Genomic DNA, 21,349 nt, shown 5'->3' on the forward strand with positions numbered 1-21,349 from the left:
TTCCTCTTTATCCCATCTTGCACTGTGGTGTAATCAGTTTAATCAATTTCACCTTAATCAGGCACACAGACAACAACCAGACCAGAACATTTCATGTCTGAGAAATGGTGAATTTTCAACTGAATGGTACACTTTTGGCTCGAGTTAATGTACAAAATCAACACTTTCTACAAAGCAGAAGTTGTTAGAAAGCCTGTTAGCTAGAAGAGGACTCGAAGCTGCCTAGATCTACAAGACCAAAATATACACGTTATCAGCGCTGAAGGTTTAAACTGATCAAAGAAGGGAACAGCTCATGTTTAGGTAAAGCAGAGATATACACAAAGAAAGAAAGAATGGAGAGATTGTTTGTTTGTTTGTTTGAGTGCAGAGATGGTTAAAGAAGTGGTGTGGTTTGTTTTTGTTTTAAAACGCAAGTCTCTGCGCTGGCTGCTCTGGACACGGCGTACACCGCGCTTCCCGCAAAGACCAACCGATCATTGGAATGAACGGCCTGGCCTCGTGTTCCTCGTAATAAATGTCCTTCTTCCCCCAAAAAATGAAAAATACAAAATTAAAAAAAAGCAACAATAACAAAAAATAAAGCCTGCGTGTGTTCTAGCTTAGCAGTCGCTCTTCCACAGCTTGATGGTCTTGTCGTTCTCTAGTGCTGCTGATGCGATGATGTTCTCTGTTGGATGGCAGGCGGTGGAGATCACTACATCTGGAAACGGAGAAACAACAACAGTTACTGGAGTTGTAAAAATCACAGTGCTGTTGAATTCTCAAATCTGATTGGCTAGAACGTAGCCTGGGAAATCCCATGCTGCTTTGCACAATCGTTCCGATCTGAAAAGACAGCATGGAAACTATGGTCTAAAGCAGAGGTGGGCAATTATTTTTTCCATGGGGCCACATGAGAAACAGAAAATTTTGTGGAGGGCCGGACCAAAAGGCTGAACTAAATTCTGCATAATATTAATTGTATTTCTTTATATAAAGCAATAAATAACATTGTTTTTACAAGCTGCTAAGACTGGTAAGAGTATAAAAAAAAAATATGAGGTTGCCTTAGAAAAAATGTCATTTATTCAATCAAATTTCCCAAAACAATGGTTAACAAAATGTGAACATTTGTACCTTTTTTTTCCCCCACCAGTCACATTTACCCCAAAACACAATAAAGACATCACAATATTGTCTTTCTACTCCAAATATCAAGCACCAAGTCCACCAAGCACTCTTTCACAAATTCCCCCTCCGAGAATGGCTTACTGTTTTTAGCGATTTTGTGGGAAAGCACAAAGCTGGTCTTGGTTGCTGCATCTCTGGATGTGTGACGCTTGGTAAAAAAGCCTTGCTGCTTTTCTAGCTTAGCCGGCAAAGCTTCCGATGTCCGCGCTATTTCAGCATCAGTCAAGTTTCGGTATTTCTCAGCGTGCTTCGTCTGGTAATGCCGACTCAGATTGTAGTCTTTGAACACGGCGATCTGCTGTCCGCAAACTAAACACACGGCTTTATCTCTGACTTCAGTAAATAAATACTTAGCAGTCCATGTTTTGTTGAAAGCCCTGCATTCGGCATCTACCTTTCTTCTTTTTGCGGACATTTTGGGGGCTAAAGTCTTCTTGTGATCTGCTCCCAACAACGTCGACTCGGTGTAGGAATCAGATCTACAGATCGGCTCGGGCTCCGGCGCCTGCTGATGACGTCGCACTATGTGATTGGCTGGACCGTTTGAAGGATGACGTACAAGTTTGTGGTTGGTCTGGACAAATTACGGAAGTAGTTATCGCGGGATTAGGTTTCGTGGGATTTCATGTCATGTTCATGTCGCGCGCGTTGCGTTTTTGTTGAACACAACTTCAAAATAAAAGCAATCGGTCCATACATGAGGTAAAATTAGAAAATACGTTTATTTTGTAATTTCTAATTAACCTTACGCGGGACGGTCAGAATGAACCAAAGGGCCGGATGCGGCCCGCGGGCCGTAAAATGCCCAGGTCTGGTCTAAAGGCTCGCCTGAGTTAGGGAGCCAATCAGAGAGTGGGGAGGGGTGGAAAGACGGTGACGCGTACTACTCGACAAACGGAAGCTTGTAGTTTATTTGGGACTGTTTACGGATCACGTTTAACATGGCGGCGAGCGATACGAACCAAACTTCTCTCATATTTGTCTTGCACAAACGGCAGTAATCGTTCGGTGCCATTGTTTTCCTATTTTTGTTTTGCCTTCTCTTTCTCTTTCCTTCTCTTCTTCGTCGCTCTAACTACGTCACCGGGTACAACTGCCATGATTGGCCATGGGCTACGTATACGCCAAATGACAGACATTCGCAACGTCCAATAAACGGCCGTTGACAATCGTAAACCACACCTCCCCTACGAGAAATTCAATAGGCGGATTCCAGACCATATTTCACTTGTGATATGGTCTGGTGTTAACCAGACTAGCTAGAACGTGTTAAACGTCCATAAAAGTAGCTCGGACATCCGGATCAACAGTAAAGCGCGTCGCAGGTTAATATGAATGCGCTTCTTCGAATACATTATCATTTCTATAGTAACCGCTCATTCAAAGGGACTCGCCTGGATGACGATTCATAACTCATTCTAACCATACTAGAACCTAGCTGAAACGGTCTAGCAACCCTACGGAATGACGCATCAATGACCTCGTCACACCATAACAACCACAAGGCTGTGAAATAGAAATGACAAAATCCGAGGAAACAATTTGAGCAGGGGGTCTGGAGGGAGCAGTCCCCCAGGAGCTGGGGGCCTGGGGCCTGCAGGGCCCCAGAAGCTGAACAGATTTTGTGTATATTGATAGATTTGAAGCATCTCCTGAAAGCAAATATTTTCTCAACCATGCCATTTAATTTGAACTGTTAATTATTATTATAAATTGAATATACACTTGTGTTCAAAATAATAGCAGTCCAACACGACTAACCAGATCAATCACTGTTTTTGGTGGAAATTATATTACGACATGGCAAATAATTTACCAGTAGGTGTAGTAGAGTCATAGAAAACCAACAGACCCAACATTCATGATATGCATGCTCCTGAGTCTGTGTAATCGAATAATTAAGTGAAAGGGGCGTGTTCAAAATAATAGCAGTGTGGAGTTTAATTAGTGAGATCATTCATTCTGTGAAAAAACAGATGTCAGTCAGGTGGCCCTAATTTAAGGATGAAGCCAGCACATGTTGTACATCCATTTCTCTCTGAAAACCTGAGAAACATGGGTCGTTCCAGACATTGTTCAGAAGAACAGCGTGCTTTGATTAAAACGTTGATTGGAGAGGTAAAACGTATACTGTAAAGAAGTGCAGAAAATGATGGGCTGCTCGGCTAAAATGATCTCCAGTGCTTTAAAATGGACAGCAAAGCCAGAGAGATGTGGAAGAAAACAGAAGACTACCATTCGAATGGATCGAAGAATAGCCAGAACGGCAAAGACTCAGCCAATGATCAGCTCCAGGGCGATCAAAGACGGTCTGAAGTTACCTGTGAGTACTGTGACAATTAGAAGACGCCTGTGTGAAGCTAATCTATCGGCAAGAAGCTCCCGCAAAGTTCCACTGTTAAAAAAAAAAGACGTGCTTAAGAGGATACAATTTGCCAAAGAACACATCGACTGGCCTAAAGAGAAATGGAAAAACATTTTGTTGACTGACGAAAGTAAAATTGTTCTTTTTGGGTCCAAGAGCCGCAGACAGTTTTTCAGACGACCCCCAAACACTGAATTCAAGCCACAGTACACTCTGAAGACAGTGAAGCATGGTGGTGCAAGCATCATGATATGGGGATGTTTCTCTTACTGTGGTGTCGGGCCTGTTTATCGCATACCAGGGATCATGGATCAGTTTGCATATATCAGAATACTTGAAGAGGTCATGTTGCCTTAGGCTGAAGAGGAAATGCCCTTGAAATGGGTGTTTCAACAAGACAACGACCCCAAACACACCAGTAAGCGAGCAGCATCAGGGTTCAAGACCAACAAAATGAAAGTTATGGAGTGGCCAGCCCAATCCCCGGACCTTAATCCGATAGAAAACTTGTGGGGTGACATCAAAAATGCTGTTTCTGAGGCAAAACCAAGAAATGCAGAGGAATTGTAGAATGTTGTCAAATCATCCCGGGCTGGAATACCTGTTCACAGGTGCCAGAAGTTCTCAGAAACCGTGGTTATACAACTAAATATTAGTTTAGTGATTCACAGGCATACTAAATCCTTAAGATTTTTTCAGTTTATACAGTAAATATTTGGAGTTTGTAATGAAAAATGCAGACACTGCTATTTTTTTGAACAGCCCAATGTTCATTTTTCTTCATTTTCTGTAAAGTAATTAAAATATTCATACATTTTTCTTCATGTTTTGATGTAGAATATAATGTGCAGTGTTCCCAATGCATGGAAATAAAAACTATTATAAGGATTTTGAGCTTTACTCACGTTTTTAAACACACTGCTATTATTTTGAACACAACTGTATAAATGTGAACAAGATGGTCTACCTGGTAATCTATAGTTCAACAGCTTCAATTTCACGTTTTTTTCCTTTAACATGGTCAACCAAACGCGCTCTTCCACCAGAACCGTACTTCACATCCTGATGGCACAAGATGCGGTAAGCTTTCCCCGGTTCTTTTATCTTCCGTATGTGCTCATTCACTACCGACTTTAAACTCCAGCCATCGCCAATTCCATGGATTTTTGATGCCGTTTTCCTTGGCAAATGTTTTTGACATCGTCGGTCTCACCGTCCTCCCTCTGAACGATGTCCCTCCGTGACACGGACATACCGTGAAATTCTCCTTTTCAAAACCATTGATATCAAAAGCGTGTTTAAAGAGCACGAGATTCGTGCCGTGGTTTGTAAGCATGGCGCAAATGCCGTAAACCGGTCTGTCATTGTCGCAAAAGAAACCTACCCCCCCAATTTTTATTGCAAAATTAGATGATTTACTAAAATGATATTTTTGGCAGCCAAATTCAGCAGATTTTTCACAGCCCTGCAACCTCTCACGCAAACGTGTTTAAAGCTAGACTGCCTTTCAGATTTTAAGCATACACTACCGTTGAAAAGTTTGGGGTCACCCAGACAATTTTGTGTTTTCCATGAAAAGTCACACTTTTATTTCCCACCATAAGTTGTAAAATGAATAGAAAATATAGTCAAGACATTTTTCTGGCCATTTTGAGCATTTAATCGACCCCACAAATGTGATGCTCCAGAAACTCAGGCTACATCCACACGACAACGGCAACGAGATGTTATTTAAAAATATATTGCGTCCAAATGGGCAACGATCAGTAAAATATCAGGTCCATATGGCAACGCAACGCTTGCTGAAAACGATGCAATAACATGCCACACCTCTAGGGGCGCTGTAAGACGGTCCCTTCGGAGACACCAGAACAATAGAAGAAGTAAGGACACATGTGCATAAACTATTATGCGCGAGACTTCATATTAGCCACAAAGTCAGAAAAATCTGTTCGTAAAATTACGTTATAATGACCAAATACAATGAAAAGTATTTTTCCAGTCTCACCTGTGAAAGGTAATCCCATGTGATCTCGTTTGGACGGCAAACCTGTTGGTACAGTTAAACACAGCTAATCTTTATTCTCCGCTTTGCCACATCCAATATGGCGGCGAGGATGACGTATGATTCTACGCGGAAGGCGGCGTCTTTAATGGTCCGGAATAAATTGAATGCTACACGTTGATGGATTAATTTGTTCTTCTACGCCCTTTTTGAGGAATGCATTGTAGGACTTAAACCAACATCTGAAGAGGTGAGATCGCTCCTTTTTTTCCCTATTTTTGCTGGCAGGATTGACTCTGCCCTAAGGGCTATTCTCTCTCTCTCTCTCTCTCTCTCACTTTGCACCATTGCACAATAAATATTCACAGTGAAAATATTTTGTAAGCGCGTTTCATGAACCAAGTTATAGGATTTGTTGACAACTCGCATCGAGTTCGTTACACTTCTACCCGGCATGAAGCACTCACAGTCATGTGGTTGTGATGTCATCGTAAACAAATCCGTTCTACTCATCCAGACGACTTCGCAACGGCAACGTTGCCAGATCTTTCCACTCTGGAACCCGTTCTCAAAAAGATTGCATTTTGGGCACCCAAAACGCCGGTGCCGTGTGGACGCCAGGCCTAAACGATAAGCAATTGTATCGGAGTCACCTGAATCCGTTGCCGTGTGGACAGGGCCTCAATCTGCTCAAAGGAAGGTCAGTTTTATAGCTTCTCTAAAGAGCTAAACTGTTTTCAGCTGTGCTAACATGATTGTACAAGGGTTTTCTAATCATCCATTAGCCTTCTGAGGCAATGAGCAAACACATTGTACCATTAGAACACTGGAGTGAGAGTTGCTGGAAATGGGCCTCTATACACCTATGGAGATATTGCACCAAAAACCAGACATTTGCAGCTAGAATAGTCATTTACCACATTAGCAATGTATAGAGTGGATTTCTGATTAGTTTAAAGTGATCTTCATTGAAAAGAACAGTGCTTTTCTTTCAAAAATAAGGACATTTCAAAGTGACCCCAAACTTTTGAACGGTAGTGTAGGTCATAAAAACAATCCCCCCCCCCCGACACCTTATTTTTTTTGTTTAGTGGACTGAAACCTACTGAATTCCAAATCACAGACTTCCAAATTTTTTGCGTTTTTTTTTTTTTAAACAGAACAATTAATGAATTTCAGGCCATGTGGCCCTAAATTCTCCGCTATTTTTTCCTGCTTCACCATGACCCAATACAAGACACTACGTCATGCATCACATAGTGGTGGGCTTTCCCCGTTCATGCAAGGCATTGTGGGATACAAAACAGGAGAGCAGGAAACAGGAGAGAAAAATGGAGGACGTGAGTGTGAGTGCGCAAATAAAACATGAAAAACCGACTACAGTAACGGAAAGAAAGCGAGAAGAAAAGACGTTGTTATATACGAAGGAAAGAAAACGCAGGACCAAACTAATAAATATCGGCGCTCAGCGAGCACCTTGGTGTGATCAGCTGTTCGTTTAGCGACAGAATGATGGAACTGTCAGTGTGTGCTCAAAGGTAAACCTGCGCGCGCACACACACACACACACACGGACTGCCTCTGTCTGTGCGAAGCGAGCGATTTCACACGCATTATTTGCTTTAATCCCTTCAAATTAAATAACTTCCCAGCCAGAGAACAGAACGGCCGGATATTTTGTGAGATATTACAGAAATAAACATCACAATGAGCAAATTTCAAACGGAACTAAATTTCACCGATTTTATGAAAAACCTAAGATACAACAGCAACCACCTCCCGACATCCTAACCGCCTGACTCCCATATAGTCCATAAATGGAGAAAGGGGCGGGGATAGTATAGCCTGGCTGCTGGAATAGTACAGCTGGAACACGCCTACTAACCTCGAAGCTAACAAGCTAGCTATGTAAGCTTGGCAACAAGCTACAAACTAAAAGAAGCCGCTCAATAAGATGCAAACCATAACCTCAACAGCCGGTTTGCAAAAAATAAGTAAAATAAATAAATTTTAAAAAAAAAAATCACTGGGCATGTCGCCATCCGAAAACATTTGATCAAGGAGCGTTGTCTTGTCAATCCTAAACACAGCAACCACGGTGCTATATAAGAACATAACCACCTTACAGCAATATCAACCACCAAGTAACACGAAATCAAACACTAATATTAGCAGCACTCCATACTTAAGAGAATATACCGTAGAAATGCATCGATCTGATTTCTGATTGCTTTTGCGACTATACGACGTTCGTCTGTGTACCACCGCAGGGAACCCGATCATAAGAGCAAGGTAACGTCTCAAACACCTGAGCACCAGACAACGAAATTTGCATCTTTATTTTCATAAGATAGAACCGCGAGGTGGCCTAATGGTTAGCGTGTCTGCCTCTCGATCAGGAGATCATGAGTTCTACTCACAGTTGGGTCATACCAAGGGCCATCATAAAAATGGCACCTACTGCCATCTGGCAAGACACGCTGCGATAGAGATGCGAGTGAGGAATCGAACTCTTGTGGTTATCAGAGGACCCGCCCCCCACTGTAACCCTCGCTATGTAATGGGTGAGAAGCCGAGAGCTACAGAAACTGAGATCTGAAACTGAGATATGGCACGGGAAGGACTTTCGACTTCCGTTAGATAGATGGGGTTTTATCCAGCGCTTATTTTAATTTGCCGGGAACTCCACTTTTAGGCAGTGCATATTATACATCTTACGGGTTAAAAAATTAAGCTAGGTGTTGTGCGGTTTTTTTTTTTTTTCAACCTAGTTCATAATTTCCAACCTCAGTAAAATTTTGAATTATCCAAGATTCACTTTGTCTCGCTTTCTTCCATCCATTTCCTCTTGTCTGTCTACCTAATTAGCATTTTTTTAAAAATATCTTTTTTCCATCCTCTACCTTCCGATTCTTAACCCAACACCTTAACCACTACATCAATGACGACTGCGATGGAAGGAATGACAGTGTATATATATATATATATATATAAAAATTAGTGCTGTCCAGCGATTAAAATATTTAATCGCGATTAATGTCGTGACAGTCATAGTTAACTCGCGATTAATCGCAATTTAATCGCACATTTTTGTCACATAAAAAAACATTGTAATTCTCTTATCAGCATAAAAAACTGCATGGGCTTGCTTTGTACCAATGTTTTTTTTTTATTGCAAAGCATAACACGTCTTCACACAGCCACTGCAAAGTGAAACCTAAGCCGAGCACCGGCGCGGGGCTAGCAAGAGAACCATGAGTGAAATGATCTACTGTTGAATTATCCATCTTTTTTTTTTTAATCTCCGTTGTTCGTTGATAAATATTGCATTGAATCTGATCTTTACTGTTTCAGCTCACTTAACACATTTTGTACTTTTACACTTTCTGCCTGTTGATGCGTCGCGCTGTCCAATCAGAGGCGGCCAAATTTGCATATTACAGGAAGGATTTCTGGGATAGCATTGAGTTTACAGTTCAGAGGGATCTGGCTTCTTTAGACGCTGTCTTCTTAAAACTGAATAAATATTTTAAAAAGAGCCAAATGAGCCAGTCTTTTGAACGGCTCTTTTCAAAGAACGGATCACAAAGATGCGGATCCCATCAAAGAGCCATAAATCCCATCTCTACTAGCGCGCCCTGCCCGCGCTGGTTCTTTGGTGGGGAGGGCAGAGGACTCTGGCTGTGCGGGGCGTGGCATTACAGTCTAGCTGCTATCGTTTTTCTAAGCAAAGTCGCTGTTCCAAGTTCCTGGCAGTTTCAAAAGCTTATGAAAAACCTACATCATGCCACAGAGCGTTAATCTCACGATAAAAAAATTATCGCCGTTAAAATTAAGTCAAGTTAACGCGTTAATAACACGACATTTTTGACAGCACTAATATATAAGGGCTGTCAAAGTTAACGCGTTATTAGTGCGTTAACGCAATTTAATTTGATCGCGATTTTAAAAAATGACGGCGTTATTGGAGGGTACAGTGAATTGGGCTCATCTTGGTAAGGAACAATGCAGATTTTCGCGGGTGACTAGCATGCAAAATAAAGCTAATTATAACATTAACTTTGTGGTAAAACGTAGCTCTACAACTTGTCAAATAAACCCGCAACATGGTCAGTTAAATTGTAGTCTGCATATGCGATGCGGTGCGAGTTCCGTTTACTTTCACTTTACCGGGTGAAATGTGTTGATATCTGGTGGGCTACGATCGGGAATGCGCACATTCCCTTTTCTCCACCTGTAGATTGTAGGTAGCCTAGCGATTTCCAAATAGCCTACTGCTTCACTTGAATGAACTTGCAGGAGTCAAACTACTTCCTCTTTGCTCTTCGAAGTGTAGCTTGCAGCCATTACAGTTGAGAAAAAAAATAGTCTTATTTCTCCAAATTGTATTTTGCACATAGCCTACAGTATGCCCAACAGATGTCTGATCGGCTACATGGGAAAGAATATGCTGCATGCCTAGATCTAATATCAAAACCCGAATGCCAAATATTTGTGCATTAGGCCGATATATTGTCTATCATAGAGAAGATGAGCCTTATAATTGACATGGAGCATCAGAGCATATATTCAAATGTTTGCTCTGATGTAGAAATGTATTTGAGTACAATTTAAACAGATCTTTAAAGATTTTTTTGCGATTAATCGCGATTAACTACATAATTTGAGATTAATCGCGATTAAAAATTGTAATCGTTTGACAGCCCTAATATATATTAGGGGTGTCAAATTATCGCGTTAATTGCGATTAATTAATTGCAGTCATATTTAGCGCGTTACGTTTTTTAATTGCGTTAATCTAATTTTTAATCTCCAACTTTACTGTTTCTGTATGCGAGTTGCCTTTTTATAAAATCCGTTTTTATGTGATGGGCTTCGTGTGCTTGAGTTATCGGGGGTGGAAAACAATGGTCAGTCACACCTTAAGTGGACATTGATTGGCCGTCATTGTGTTTGGGCTTGTTTAGCATAAACTGATAGGCTCCCATTGAACTTGGGGAGGACAGGGTGAAGAGACGTGAAAATGGAGGAGCATGTGAGGCCAAGTTTACATTAGACCGTATCTGTCTCGTTTTCTTCGCGGATGCACTGTCCGTTTACATTAAAACGCCTGGAAACGCCGGGAAACGGGAATCCACCAGGGTCCACGTATTCAATCCAGATCGTGTCTGGTCCGGTGCTGTGTAAACATTGAGAATACGCGGATACGCTGTGCTGAGCTCTAGCTGGCGTCGTCATTGGACAACGTCACTGTGACATCCACCTTCCTGATTCGCTGGCGTTGGTCATGTGACGCGACTGCTGAAAAACGGCGCGGACTTCCGCCTTGTATCACCTTTCATTAAAGAGTATAAAAGTATGAAAACACTGCAAATACTGATGCAAATACTGCCCATTGTGTAGTTATGATTGTCTTTAGGCTTGCCATCCTTCCACTTGCAAGTGGTAAGTGATATGCGCTGGGATCACACACACAGCGGCTCAGTCCCGAATCACAGCTTGTTCACTTCACTCGCGCGCTGTGTGAGCTGCGCAGGACCGGAGTGCGCACCCTCCAGAGGGCACTCGCTGTTCAGGGCGGAGTGATTTGGAGCGCAGGATGCCTGCGGAGCCGAGCGTATCCGTGTATTGGTGTTGCTGTGTGCTCGCGAATCGTGTATTGGCGTTGCTGTGTGCACGCGAATCGTTTTAAAAACGTTAATCTGATGATCCGCTGATACGGTCTAATGTAAACCCCACCTGACAGTTGTCGGTCTAATGAACGGGAAATTTACATTTCAAAAACGCCCCAACGGCACCATCAATAAAGGTAGACTGATATGCCTTCTTTGTAAGAAGGAATTTGCTTACCACCGAAGCAGCTCAAGTTTAGCATACCACATCAACGCAAAGCACCCAGTCACGAGTGCAGCCACAGCTAACGTTAGCAGCGAAGACGTTAGCAATTTAGCGAGCCATAGCAAAGCTCTTCGCCAAACTACACTCGAGAACACCCCGCGTATGAGCAAGTCTGCGACCGACAGGCTGGCGAATGTTCTTGCCAAGTGGATAGCGATGAACTGCAGGCCGATAAACATAGTGGAAGACGACGGGTTAACAGAGGTGTCACGAACCGCGTCCAATGACCCATCATACAAGCCACCGTGCAGGACTAAAATCAGCAAGATGTACGACGGCAAAAAGAATAACAAACTTGAGATTTTGGTGGAGGATTCACCCAACTGCATTGCTATAACTGGAGAGCACTGGACCTCAGCTGGCAACCACAGCTATTTGGGGATGACCGGACACTTTATTGATGGTGAGTGGAACCTCAACTCATTTGCGCTGACCGTCATGAAAACAGAAACCAGGCACTTTGCTGTTGAATGCAAAAGGAAAAGCAACAAGTTCAGGCCCTGTCCACACAGCAACGGATTCAGGTGAATCTGATAAAATTGTTTATCGTTTCGGCCTGGCGTCCACACGGCACCGGCGTTTTGGGTGCCCCAAAACGAAATCTTTTGAGAACGGGTTCCAGAGTGGAAAAATCTGGCAACGGCCCCGTTGCGAAGTCGTCTGGATGAGTAGAACAGATTTGTTTACGATGACGTCACAACCACATGTGCTTCACGCCGGATAGAAGTGTAACGAACTCGATGCGAGTTGTCAACAAATCCTATAACTTGGTTCATGAAACGCGCTTACAAAATATTTTCACTGTGAATATTTATTGTGTAATGGTGCAAAGTGAGAGAGAGAGAGAGAATAGCCCATAGGGCAGAGTCAATCCCGCCAGCAAAAATAGGGGGAAAAAAAGGAGCGATCTCACCTCTTCAGATGTTGGTTTAAGTCCTACAATACATTCCTCAAAAAGGGCGTAGAAGAACAAATTAATCCATCAACGTGTAGCATTCAATTTATTCCGGACCATTAAAAACGCCACCTTCCACGTAGAATCATACGTCATCCTCGCCGCCATATTGGATGTGGCAAAGCGGAGAATAAAGATGCCTCATTCATGTGCTGCGTTTAACTGTACCAACAGGTTTGCCGTCCAAACGAGATCACATGGGATTACCTTTCACAGGTGAGACTGGAAAAATACTTTTCATTGTATTTGGTCATTATAACGTAATTTTACGAACAGATTTTCCTGACTTTGTGGCTAATATGAAATCTCGCGCATAAGTTTATGCGCATGCATCCTTACTACTTCTATTGTTCTGGTGTCTCCGATGGGACCGTCTTACAGCGCACCTAGAGGTGTGGCATGTGTATTGCATCGTTTTCAGCAAGCATTACGTTGCCATATGGACCTGATATTTTACTGATCCGTTGCCCATGTGGACGCGATATTTTTTTTTTAAAAATCTCGTTGCCGTTGTCATGTGGATGTAGCCTCAGTGTTCAATACTTGTATTGCTCAGAAAAGTGTTCTTACTGTTTTTGATATGTTAACTTACAGCACTTTATATGGGCCTGATGGGCCTTTTATTTTATTTTTATCTTCTAATTATTTGGAGATTGACAAAAGAACAGCAATATTCCCTCCCTGGTGGTCGAAACTAAAGGTTGCAGGCAGCACTTGAGACTAGTCTCAAATACAGCGGAATGTAAATGGCTACGACTGCATCTGTTCAAGTCCGTTAAAAACAATAAATGACTTTATAAAGCCACTTTTTTGTTATATATCAATCTTTTGATCTGCCACAATAATGTAACGAATTGAAATGAAAATACCTCAAGTTGAGGGCTTTTCTCAGTAATTTTTAGGTGAGATTAAAAAAGAGATTAATTAGATCAATTAATTACATTACAGATCATAATTAATTAATCTCAATTTTTTTTAATCTCTTGACAGCACTAATATATATGTATTAATGAGCCCAGTCTTATGATGTCATCAAGTAGTTTAAAATACAGTCTTCCCAAATCCTAACCCCAAGGTGGTTGTTGTTGGCGGCATCTGTCTGTCTCGGAAGACAACGGAGTGAGTGCCAAGGATTAGTCTGCAGTTGGGTTGCAGGGCCTGCTGTGGCTGTACAGTCCCATCCTGGAACGGCAGACTCTGTTGCGGTTGCTGCAGATATAGTCCGTGCCTGGCTTTGTGGGTGCTGATGCTGCCCTCTGCCGTCTGTGCCCTCTCCTCTCATCCCACTACCCCTCTCTCCTCTGCTCGCTCATTTAAATGCCTGCCTCGACGGCAAGCCTCCAGCTGCTGCGGTCTGGTACCTTATGGTTCATTCTAAAATAAAGTCTTCCCAAATCCTAACCTGAGACATACTAAATCTCCTTAATACAATAGTAAATTATGAACCGGGTTAAAAATTCTAACCTAGGTTGAAAAACTCCACCTGACTTACAATTCTGACCCGTAACATACTGTATGTTTAGTATAAACATTATAGGAAATCTCGCGCTCTGAGAAATGGTCACAATTTCTCGGATAATCACCTCGAGCGACTCGACAAAATGGCGTCCGATCGCTTCGTCACCGTAAGTGAGGAAGAATTACAAATGATGAAAGAAAACGCCGTTCTTAAAAGCACTAAAGATGCTCCGAAGTTTGGTCTAAAACTATTCAAAGGTCAGGTGGAGTTGTGATTTATTTTATCCATGGTTTTCCCCAAAGCGTTTAGCGTATCGGGCCCGTTACGCTTGCTCTGCCTGCCGATACGCAAATGGCCCTTTTCCACTACCCTTTTTCAGCTCACTTCAGCCCGACACGGCTCGCGTTTCGACTACCTCAGAGCAGCACGACTCAGCTCGCTTCAGCCCTGCTTAGCACCCAAAACTCGCACGGTTTTGGAGTGGGGCTGAAGCGAGCCAAACCGAGCTGAGTGGGGCTAGGGGCGTGAGGAGACACTCCCCTGTGCACTGACTGGTGAGGAGGAGTGTCCTCACATGCCCACACACGCCCCGCGAGCACGCTGGGATCTGTAAACACCGTAAACCCGGAAGAAGAATTACGAATTACGAAGCCTTATGCGCCTCGCCTCATCTATATGCTCTTGCCAGTATCTGTTGGCCTTGTCGGTGACGACAAGCCACAGCACCAAGACCAGCAACACTAACGACTCCATGTTTATTGTTTACTATCCGGGTCGTGAGACTACCGCTTAAAAGATCACTGATGTCACTGTTTGCACCGCCTAACGACCTCACGTGACGTCCACCCACTTTCGCTAACTCCACCCAATGTGTCCACCCACTTCCAGCCAGCACGGTTCAGCGCGGTTGTAGTCGAAATGCAACTCCAACAGCCCCACTCAGCTCAACTCAGCCCAACTCAGCACGGCACGGCTCAGCCCAACTCAGCCGCGTTGGTAGTGGAAATGCGGCATTAGTTGCTTTAGTTAAAATCCGATATGCTTAGATTTATACCGATACGTTACATTTCCTACCTACAGGTAACTAGATACATAAGAGAGCAAATAACAGATCCATTTACATATTGATTGGTATTTGTGTTAAACAAGCGCTCTTTTTTTTCCCCCCAATGTTCGTGTTGATTCTGTCAAAGTAATATGCCCGTGTGGTGTGATGTAAACAAACTAATCTGTTGGCTATGTCAGGCCATCCTTAAAAAAAAATCCGTTTCCTGTCCACCGGGTGAGCAAAAAAAAAATTTTCATTCGGGAGGGAGGGATTTTTTTTTTTTTTACTATATGGATGGATAAGAAATCGCAATGCTGTGTTTGCTTTTTCTTTCAGTACTTTTTTATAACAAAAGCAGACACATTTAATAAAATATGACGGTTTAATCAACTGAAACTTGTACAAAAACTTTGTTAGCATTTTAAATGCTGACTGCAACATTTGCAAAACTTTTACAAAGGTACTTAAAATGTCCGACACACGGACTTTTTGTAGTTCTAAATCGACCGTTAGGCCGAGTTCGGATGAAATTACACTATTAAAATGATCACTGAATGATTTGTTTTTCTGAATCTTTACTATTTTGTTGTTCGCTAGAATACCATTTTGCGATTTCACACTTAAGCAAATGTTTGAAAACTCCGGATCTCCTTCCTTCATGGTGGCTGCCGTTTTTTTGTGCCGCACGGCGCATGCGCAGAGCTGATTCAGTTCTATATTCTGCATGGAATGCAGGGCTTTCCACAAGCGCCGGCTGCCGGACACACAGTTAAGTCCAGCCGGCTACTTTAATGACTATTTTTGTAGCCCACAGGCTCTAAATATTAATTTTCGATTTTAATAAAATTAAATGTTTATCTAACGGACTGACAATAATGTCAAACTGAACCGCACTCATTTAAGTTGTGATTCGCGCTGTTTGTACCGATAATAACCACAAATTCCCCGCCGACTTCGTTGATCAAGGGAGTGTAACTCATCCGCGGCCCCGACATGCGGTGTGCGTGCGCGCACTCAGCGGAGGCAGTAGTGTGTCGGAGGGAGCAGATGCAGAGAGAACGCTTATTTTGTCTCCGGTAAACCAGTCTTCTCTCGTTCAATTACGTGCTGGCATCAAAAGACACCGTTGGTTGTAAATGAAACCAAACTGAGTCATTGGAGTGTATTTTCATACACAAATGGAGAAATGTTTGCTGTGTTTAATTGTGTAGCCACCACTGCAGACCGTTGTCGTTGTTAATTCATAGCATGCTCAGCTGCGTGAATGTGTCATGCACCGAAAATAAGAGATTTACAAGCCAGGAACGCCTCATGATGCAATACGCAAGAAAAAGAAGATTTACTGCCATTTTACTTTGTATTTGAGTAAAGTGAATAAATAAATGGTCTGTGGAAAATACATTTAATCCTGGGAACTGCATGCACAGGAGTTTACTTTGTGTTTACTCCCCCCTCCCGGCTACTTATTTGTCATGGCTGGCTAGTATGAGCCTTAGTGGAAAGCCCTGGGAATGCACAAATGTCAAGTTCGATTTTAGATTTACGAACCTGAAAAAAATGTTGAAAAACCGGCGTTAAAAAAAAAATTTCAACTGCACAAACGGCACTCACCCGGCCGGTGGACTGGAAACAGAACATTTTTTAACAATGGCCTCAAGATCACGTGTTCAAACCGTCCAATAAAAATAATCGAAAGAAAACGTCGGACATCCCGGAAGTTTCCGATTCATTATAATCGATCTCATTGGCTGCCGACGTCGCCCCGTCGATTTTAATAAGCTAGGAGAAGACTCGCTGGACAATTTGATCCACATCAGCATGGATGGCAGCGAGATGGACTATGAGAGCGTTGCCCAACACTGGGCCAACCAAAAGCCGAGGAGAATTAATCTGCTTTAAAGGAGTAGAAAACTTGAAGTCATTAGTTTGGGTTTGCAGAAAGATTACGTACTTATAAACACTCTCACGAAGTGAAGTTGTCCAAATGCGTCGAATATAGCATCATTTCAAATAATAATCATAAGCATTTTTGGCAGTGTGATGTCACTGGGATCCATTTAACAAAAGGCGGCTCCGGATTATTCTTTTGTTAAAGGCTCACAGTGACGTCACACTGCCAAATACGCTCATCGTTATTATTCGAAATGATGCTACATTTGACACTTAACAAATTCTCTTCATGAATGTGTTTATAAGTACAGAATCTTTCTGCAAACTTAAATGTATGAATTAAGTTTTCCTTCAAATATGTTTTAATCTTAATCCAGTCCATTTAATAAAGTGCCAAAATTTAAACTTTATAATAAACTTTTTTATATAATAAACTTTTTTTTTTCTCTTTCGTTTCTGTTTCCGGTTGAGAGTATGTCGTGCGCGTTCTGGCTGCCGCTTCTCACCAGAGCTTTTTTTTTATTTTATTTTATTTCTTTTTCTATTTTCATTTATTTATTTATTTTTTGTGTGTGTTTGTGTAGTTTGATGTTTGAGTGTTTTTGTCCGCCGGTGGTGCTGTAGCTCCAGACCCAGTTTTGGGTGTCGGTTCCCTTCAGGCCTTGGTTCGCTGTGGGCGATGCCTGTGCTCTCAGCTGTGGACTGCAGAGAGCTCGTTGCTCATTTTACATCGTGGTTGTCCAGCGCTCTGTGCTTTAGTGCTTGGCGTGATGTTCCGAGCGATGTTGCTCGGTGGCGTCGCAGCGGCTGTGCAGGCGGTGTGGAACACACCAGCGCTCTGCGTGGCGGAGCTTCTCTGCTCGCTTTGTGGATCCATGGCGTGGTGTTCGAGCGATGTTGTTGACGGTGTCATGGCGGCGGTGCTGGAGATGTGGGACTCATTTTCGTGCGCCTTTTGGTGGGACTGTGGCTGCTACACCACGGGAATTACATCCTGACCCCTACTCAGTGGACTTTTTACTTTTTATTATTATTATTTATATTTTTTTTTATTTATTTGTCTATAATTGTCAGGGTTTTTTCTATAAAAATTTAGTATGAGGGCGCTCACCATGGCGAGGGAGCGAAGCGGGGGGAGGGGGGTATAGTGCCGGTTGTCCCCCCCCGCCGTGCAAAGCCTTTGAAAAATGCTCCAATGGGACATTCTGAGGCTATCTGAGAGGGAAATTGTAACAAATTGTCAACATTGAAAAAGAAAGAAGTAATCTTCTTCTGCCCCGGACAGTCTTTGGCTTTCTTCCGCTTCATGCCGCGGGATGACATCTTTAAATGCCCAAGTGTCAACAAAAACAACTCGCGGACTACTTCTGTCAAAAGCTCCCGTGCCGGTGGGTGAAAGGTCATTCAGTCTCAAGAAATCTCGCGCTACAAGTCAGCTGACGTTGTATGTAACCCATGTCAAATCTCGCGAGAGCAGCTGCGACAACTAAACAACATGGCGCCTCAGTCTGGAAAACGCCAATTCGGATTGTTTTTGCACCGTCTGGCGGTGTATCTACTATGATTGGAATATTTTTGGAGCAATTATAACGTATTTGATGATCAGACACATTGTCACGTGGTGTTGCTGGGATGTTTTCACGGAGTCGGTAAGGGGGCGCACGCCGAGAGTAAGAGGGCGCAGCACCCCTGTTCCCCCGTTTAGACGAAAGCCTGATTGTAAAGCGTCCTTGGGTTTCTTGAAAGGCGTTATATAAATTTAACTTATCATTATTATTATAATATGCAGTTGCCTTACTTTTCTTTTCAGTGTATCTTAGTTATACATATATTACGGTAACTGCATCCGAAGCATTCTAAATCATTACAGATATAGTAACACAGCAACTTATTTTAAGGTGGCAGGTCTTAGGTTCAGATCCCTTTGTGATCAACAGGAGGTCATGATGATCGATTCTCTTCACTGGATTGCATAAGATAGCGCAAACCACTGTTCATATTTTCACGCACATTTTTGTTGCAACACTACTTGATCATAGGTAATTAAGGGATCCCCGTAGATTTTCAATCTATCGTATACCTCAGTAATCTATAACAAAACAGTTTAACTTGCATGTTGAACTTTAAGGCGAAATTTCAAATGTGTATACATTAATACTATTTAAGTCAGAAATCATTGAAACACTGGTAATCCTATAATCCTGTCTCTAACACTACGTTCACACTGCAGGCTGAAGTGACTCAAATCCGATCTTTTCGCCCATATGTGACCTGTATCCGATCTTTTATTGACAATATGAACGACACAGATCCGATTTTTTCAAATCCGACCCAGGCCGTTTGGATATGTGGTCCTAATTCCGATTCCTATCCGCTCTTTTCATATGCGACTTCAGTCTGAACCACCAGGTCGCATTCATCCGACCTACACGTCATCAACAAGCCACAAACGTCACTATTCTGCGCTGAAGTAGGCGGCGGGTCTCTCAAAAAAAGTTACAACAACATGGCTTTGATGTTCCTTTGAACGGAGGTTGCAGTCACTACCCCGCAGAACGCCTGAGCCAAAACCCTTGCCCTCTTCCTTCTCAACCTCCTCCTTAACATCAGGCTATTGTGCATGTTCTGGCTCCGTCGCAACAACAACTGCATCATCGCCAGGTACTCCATGCTGGCTACTGTCATACACAGGAAACTTTAGGTTACTTCCGTAAACACTGGCCATGCTCACTGCGTGTGACGTCGTCGTATCCTGCAATGCGCATGCGGAACACTTTTAGGTCGCTTTTCGTTCATACTGAGGATCACATACAAGTCGCATATATTTGTTAATGTGAACGACCTTACAAAAAAATCGGATTTCACAAAAAAATCGGAATTGAGCATTAAGCCTTGCAGTGTGAACGTAGCGTCAAACCTCTCAGAGACCCTGAAAATGCACCTGAGAGCATCCATTTTCAAAAGATTTTCCGGGGGGAGACATGCCCCCGGACCTCTCTAGTTTCGCTTCGCGCCATTGGCGCTCAATTATCTGTGTATTATCATGCCAGAATTTAGGGCTTTAATTTTTTCTGGGGAAAACACTTAGATTTCAAAACAAAGGATTTTCTGTAAGTCGGCGTAGGTAAGTGACAAGTCTGCGCTGCGCCATTATTATATTTGCATGTTGCTTTTGAATTTTGAAATATATTTCTTTTAAAATAAAATCACCTGTGTATTTATACTAAAACAATTATCCACCTGGACCGCGAGTTGGCCGAGTAGTTAGTGTGTCCGCCTCTCAATCAGGAGTTCTACTCACCATGGATGCAAACGGCGCGCCTTTTGGCGGATGCCGCCTTTTTCACGGCTGTCTGGGGGACTTGTGTGAATCGCGCAGATCCGATGAGTTTTTTTTTTAAGGGGGGGTTTGGAGTGTTTGATTATAATTTCATCAAAGTAAATTCTGTTTTAAAATTACTAAATAAGCAAATGCCGTTACAGTCCACGAAACATAGGAAGTATGAGAAGAAAACAGTAAATCAGAAAGCTGCGTACGTAAAGCCAATTACGTAACTTACGTTGGACTGATGGAAATCCTTGCGCATGCAGTGAAGTGCAGCCAGCAGCAGATAATGGCGCACAGCCAATTGGCTTTACGTGCGCAGCTTTCTGATTTACTGTTTTCTTCTCATACTTATACTTCCTATGTTTCATGGACTGTAACGGCATTTGCTTATTTAGTAATTTTAAAGATATTTTTTGGGCTTTTTTCACCTTTATTGGATAGGACAGTGTAGAGACAGGACAGGAAATGAGTGGGAGAGAGACAGGGAGGGATTGGGAAATGACCTCGGGTCGGAATCGAACCCGGGTCCCCGGATTTATGGTATGGCGCCTTATCCACCTGAGCCACGACGCCCCCTTATTTAGTAATTTTAATACAGAATTTACTTTGATGAAATTATAAATCAGACACTCCAACGCCCCCCCCCCAAAAAAAACTCATCGGATCCGCGCGATTCACACAAGTCCCCCAGACAGCCGTGAAAAAGGCAGCATCCGCCAAAAGGCGCGCCGTTTGCATCCATGACTCACGGTCGGGTCATACCAAAGACCATTATAACTAGATAGAACTCGACGCCAACGGTGTCGATGGGGATGCCTCCGCCTGGTAGACTACACGCCTTATTAAGCTGTGATTTGGGGATGGACATTTGACCTCACAGTGACCTTGACCTGTGACCTTTTAACCTCAAAATCTAATCAGTTCATGTTTGTCCCAAAATGCACAAATGGTGAAAGTTTGGTGAAATTCCTTTCATTAGCCTTTGAGATATGGTGTTCACAAGGTTTGGGGATGGACATTTGACCTCACAGTGACCTTGACCTTAGACCTTTTAACCTCAAAATCTAAATCAGTTCATGTTTGTCCCAAAGCGCACAAATGGTGAAAGTTTGGTGAAATTCCTTTCATTAGCCTTGGAGATATTGCGTTCACAAGGTTTCGGCATGCACGCACAGACAGACGGACAACCCGAAAGCATAATGCCTCCTGCACCTTAAGGTGGCGGAGG

At 42.8% G+C, this 21,349-nt stretch overlaps 1 protein-coding gene across 1 annotated transcript in view; it reads right to left on the reverse strand.

Annotated features, from left to right (window-relative positions):
- Nucleotides 1–21,349, reverse strand: part of wdr5 (WD repeat domain 5) — a 75,021-nt gene continuing 53,672 nt past the window's right edge. Inside the window, exon 14 of the mRNA XM_060934979.1 lies at nt 1–703. Within this exon, the coding sequence (XP_060790962.1) occupies nt 603–703 (101 nt within the window). The 3' untranslated portion in view covers nt 1–602. The remainder of the gene's footprint in view (nt 704–21,349) is intronic.

Source organism: Neoarius graeffei, chromosome 12 (genome assembly GCF_027579695.1).
Source record: "Neoarius graeffei isolate fNeoGra1 chromosome 12, fNeoGra1.pri, whole genome shotgun sequence".
NCBI lineage: Eukaryota > Metazoa > Chordata > Actinopteri > Siluriformes > Ariidae > Neoarius > Neoarius graeffei.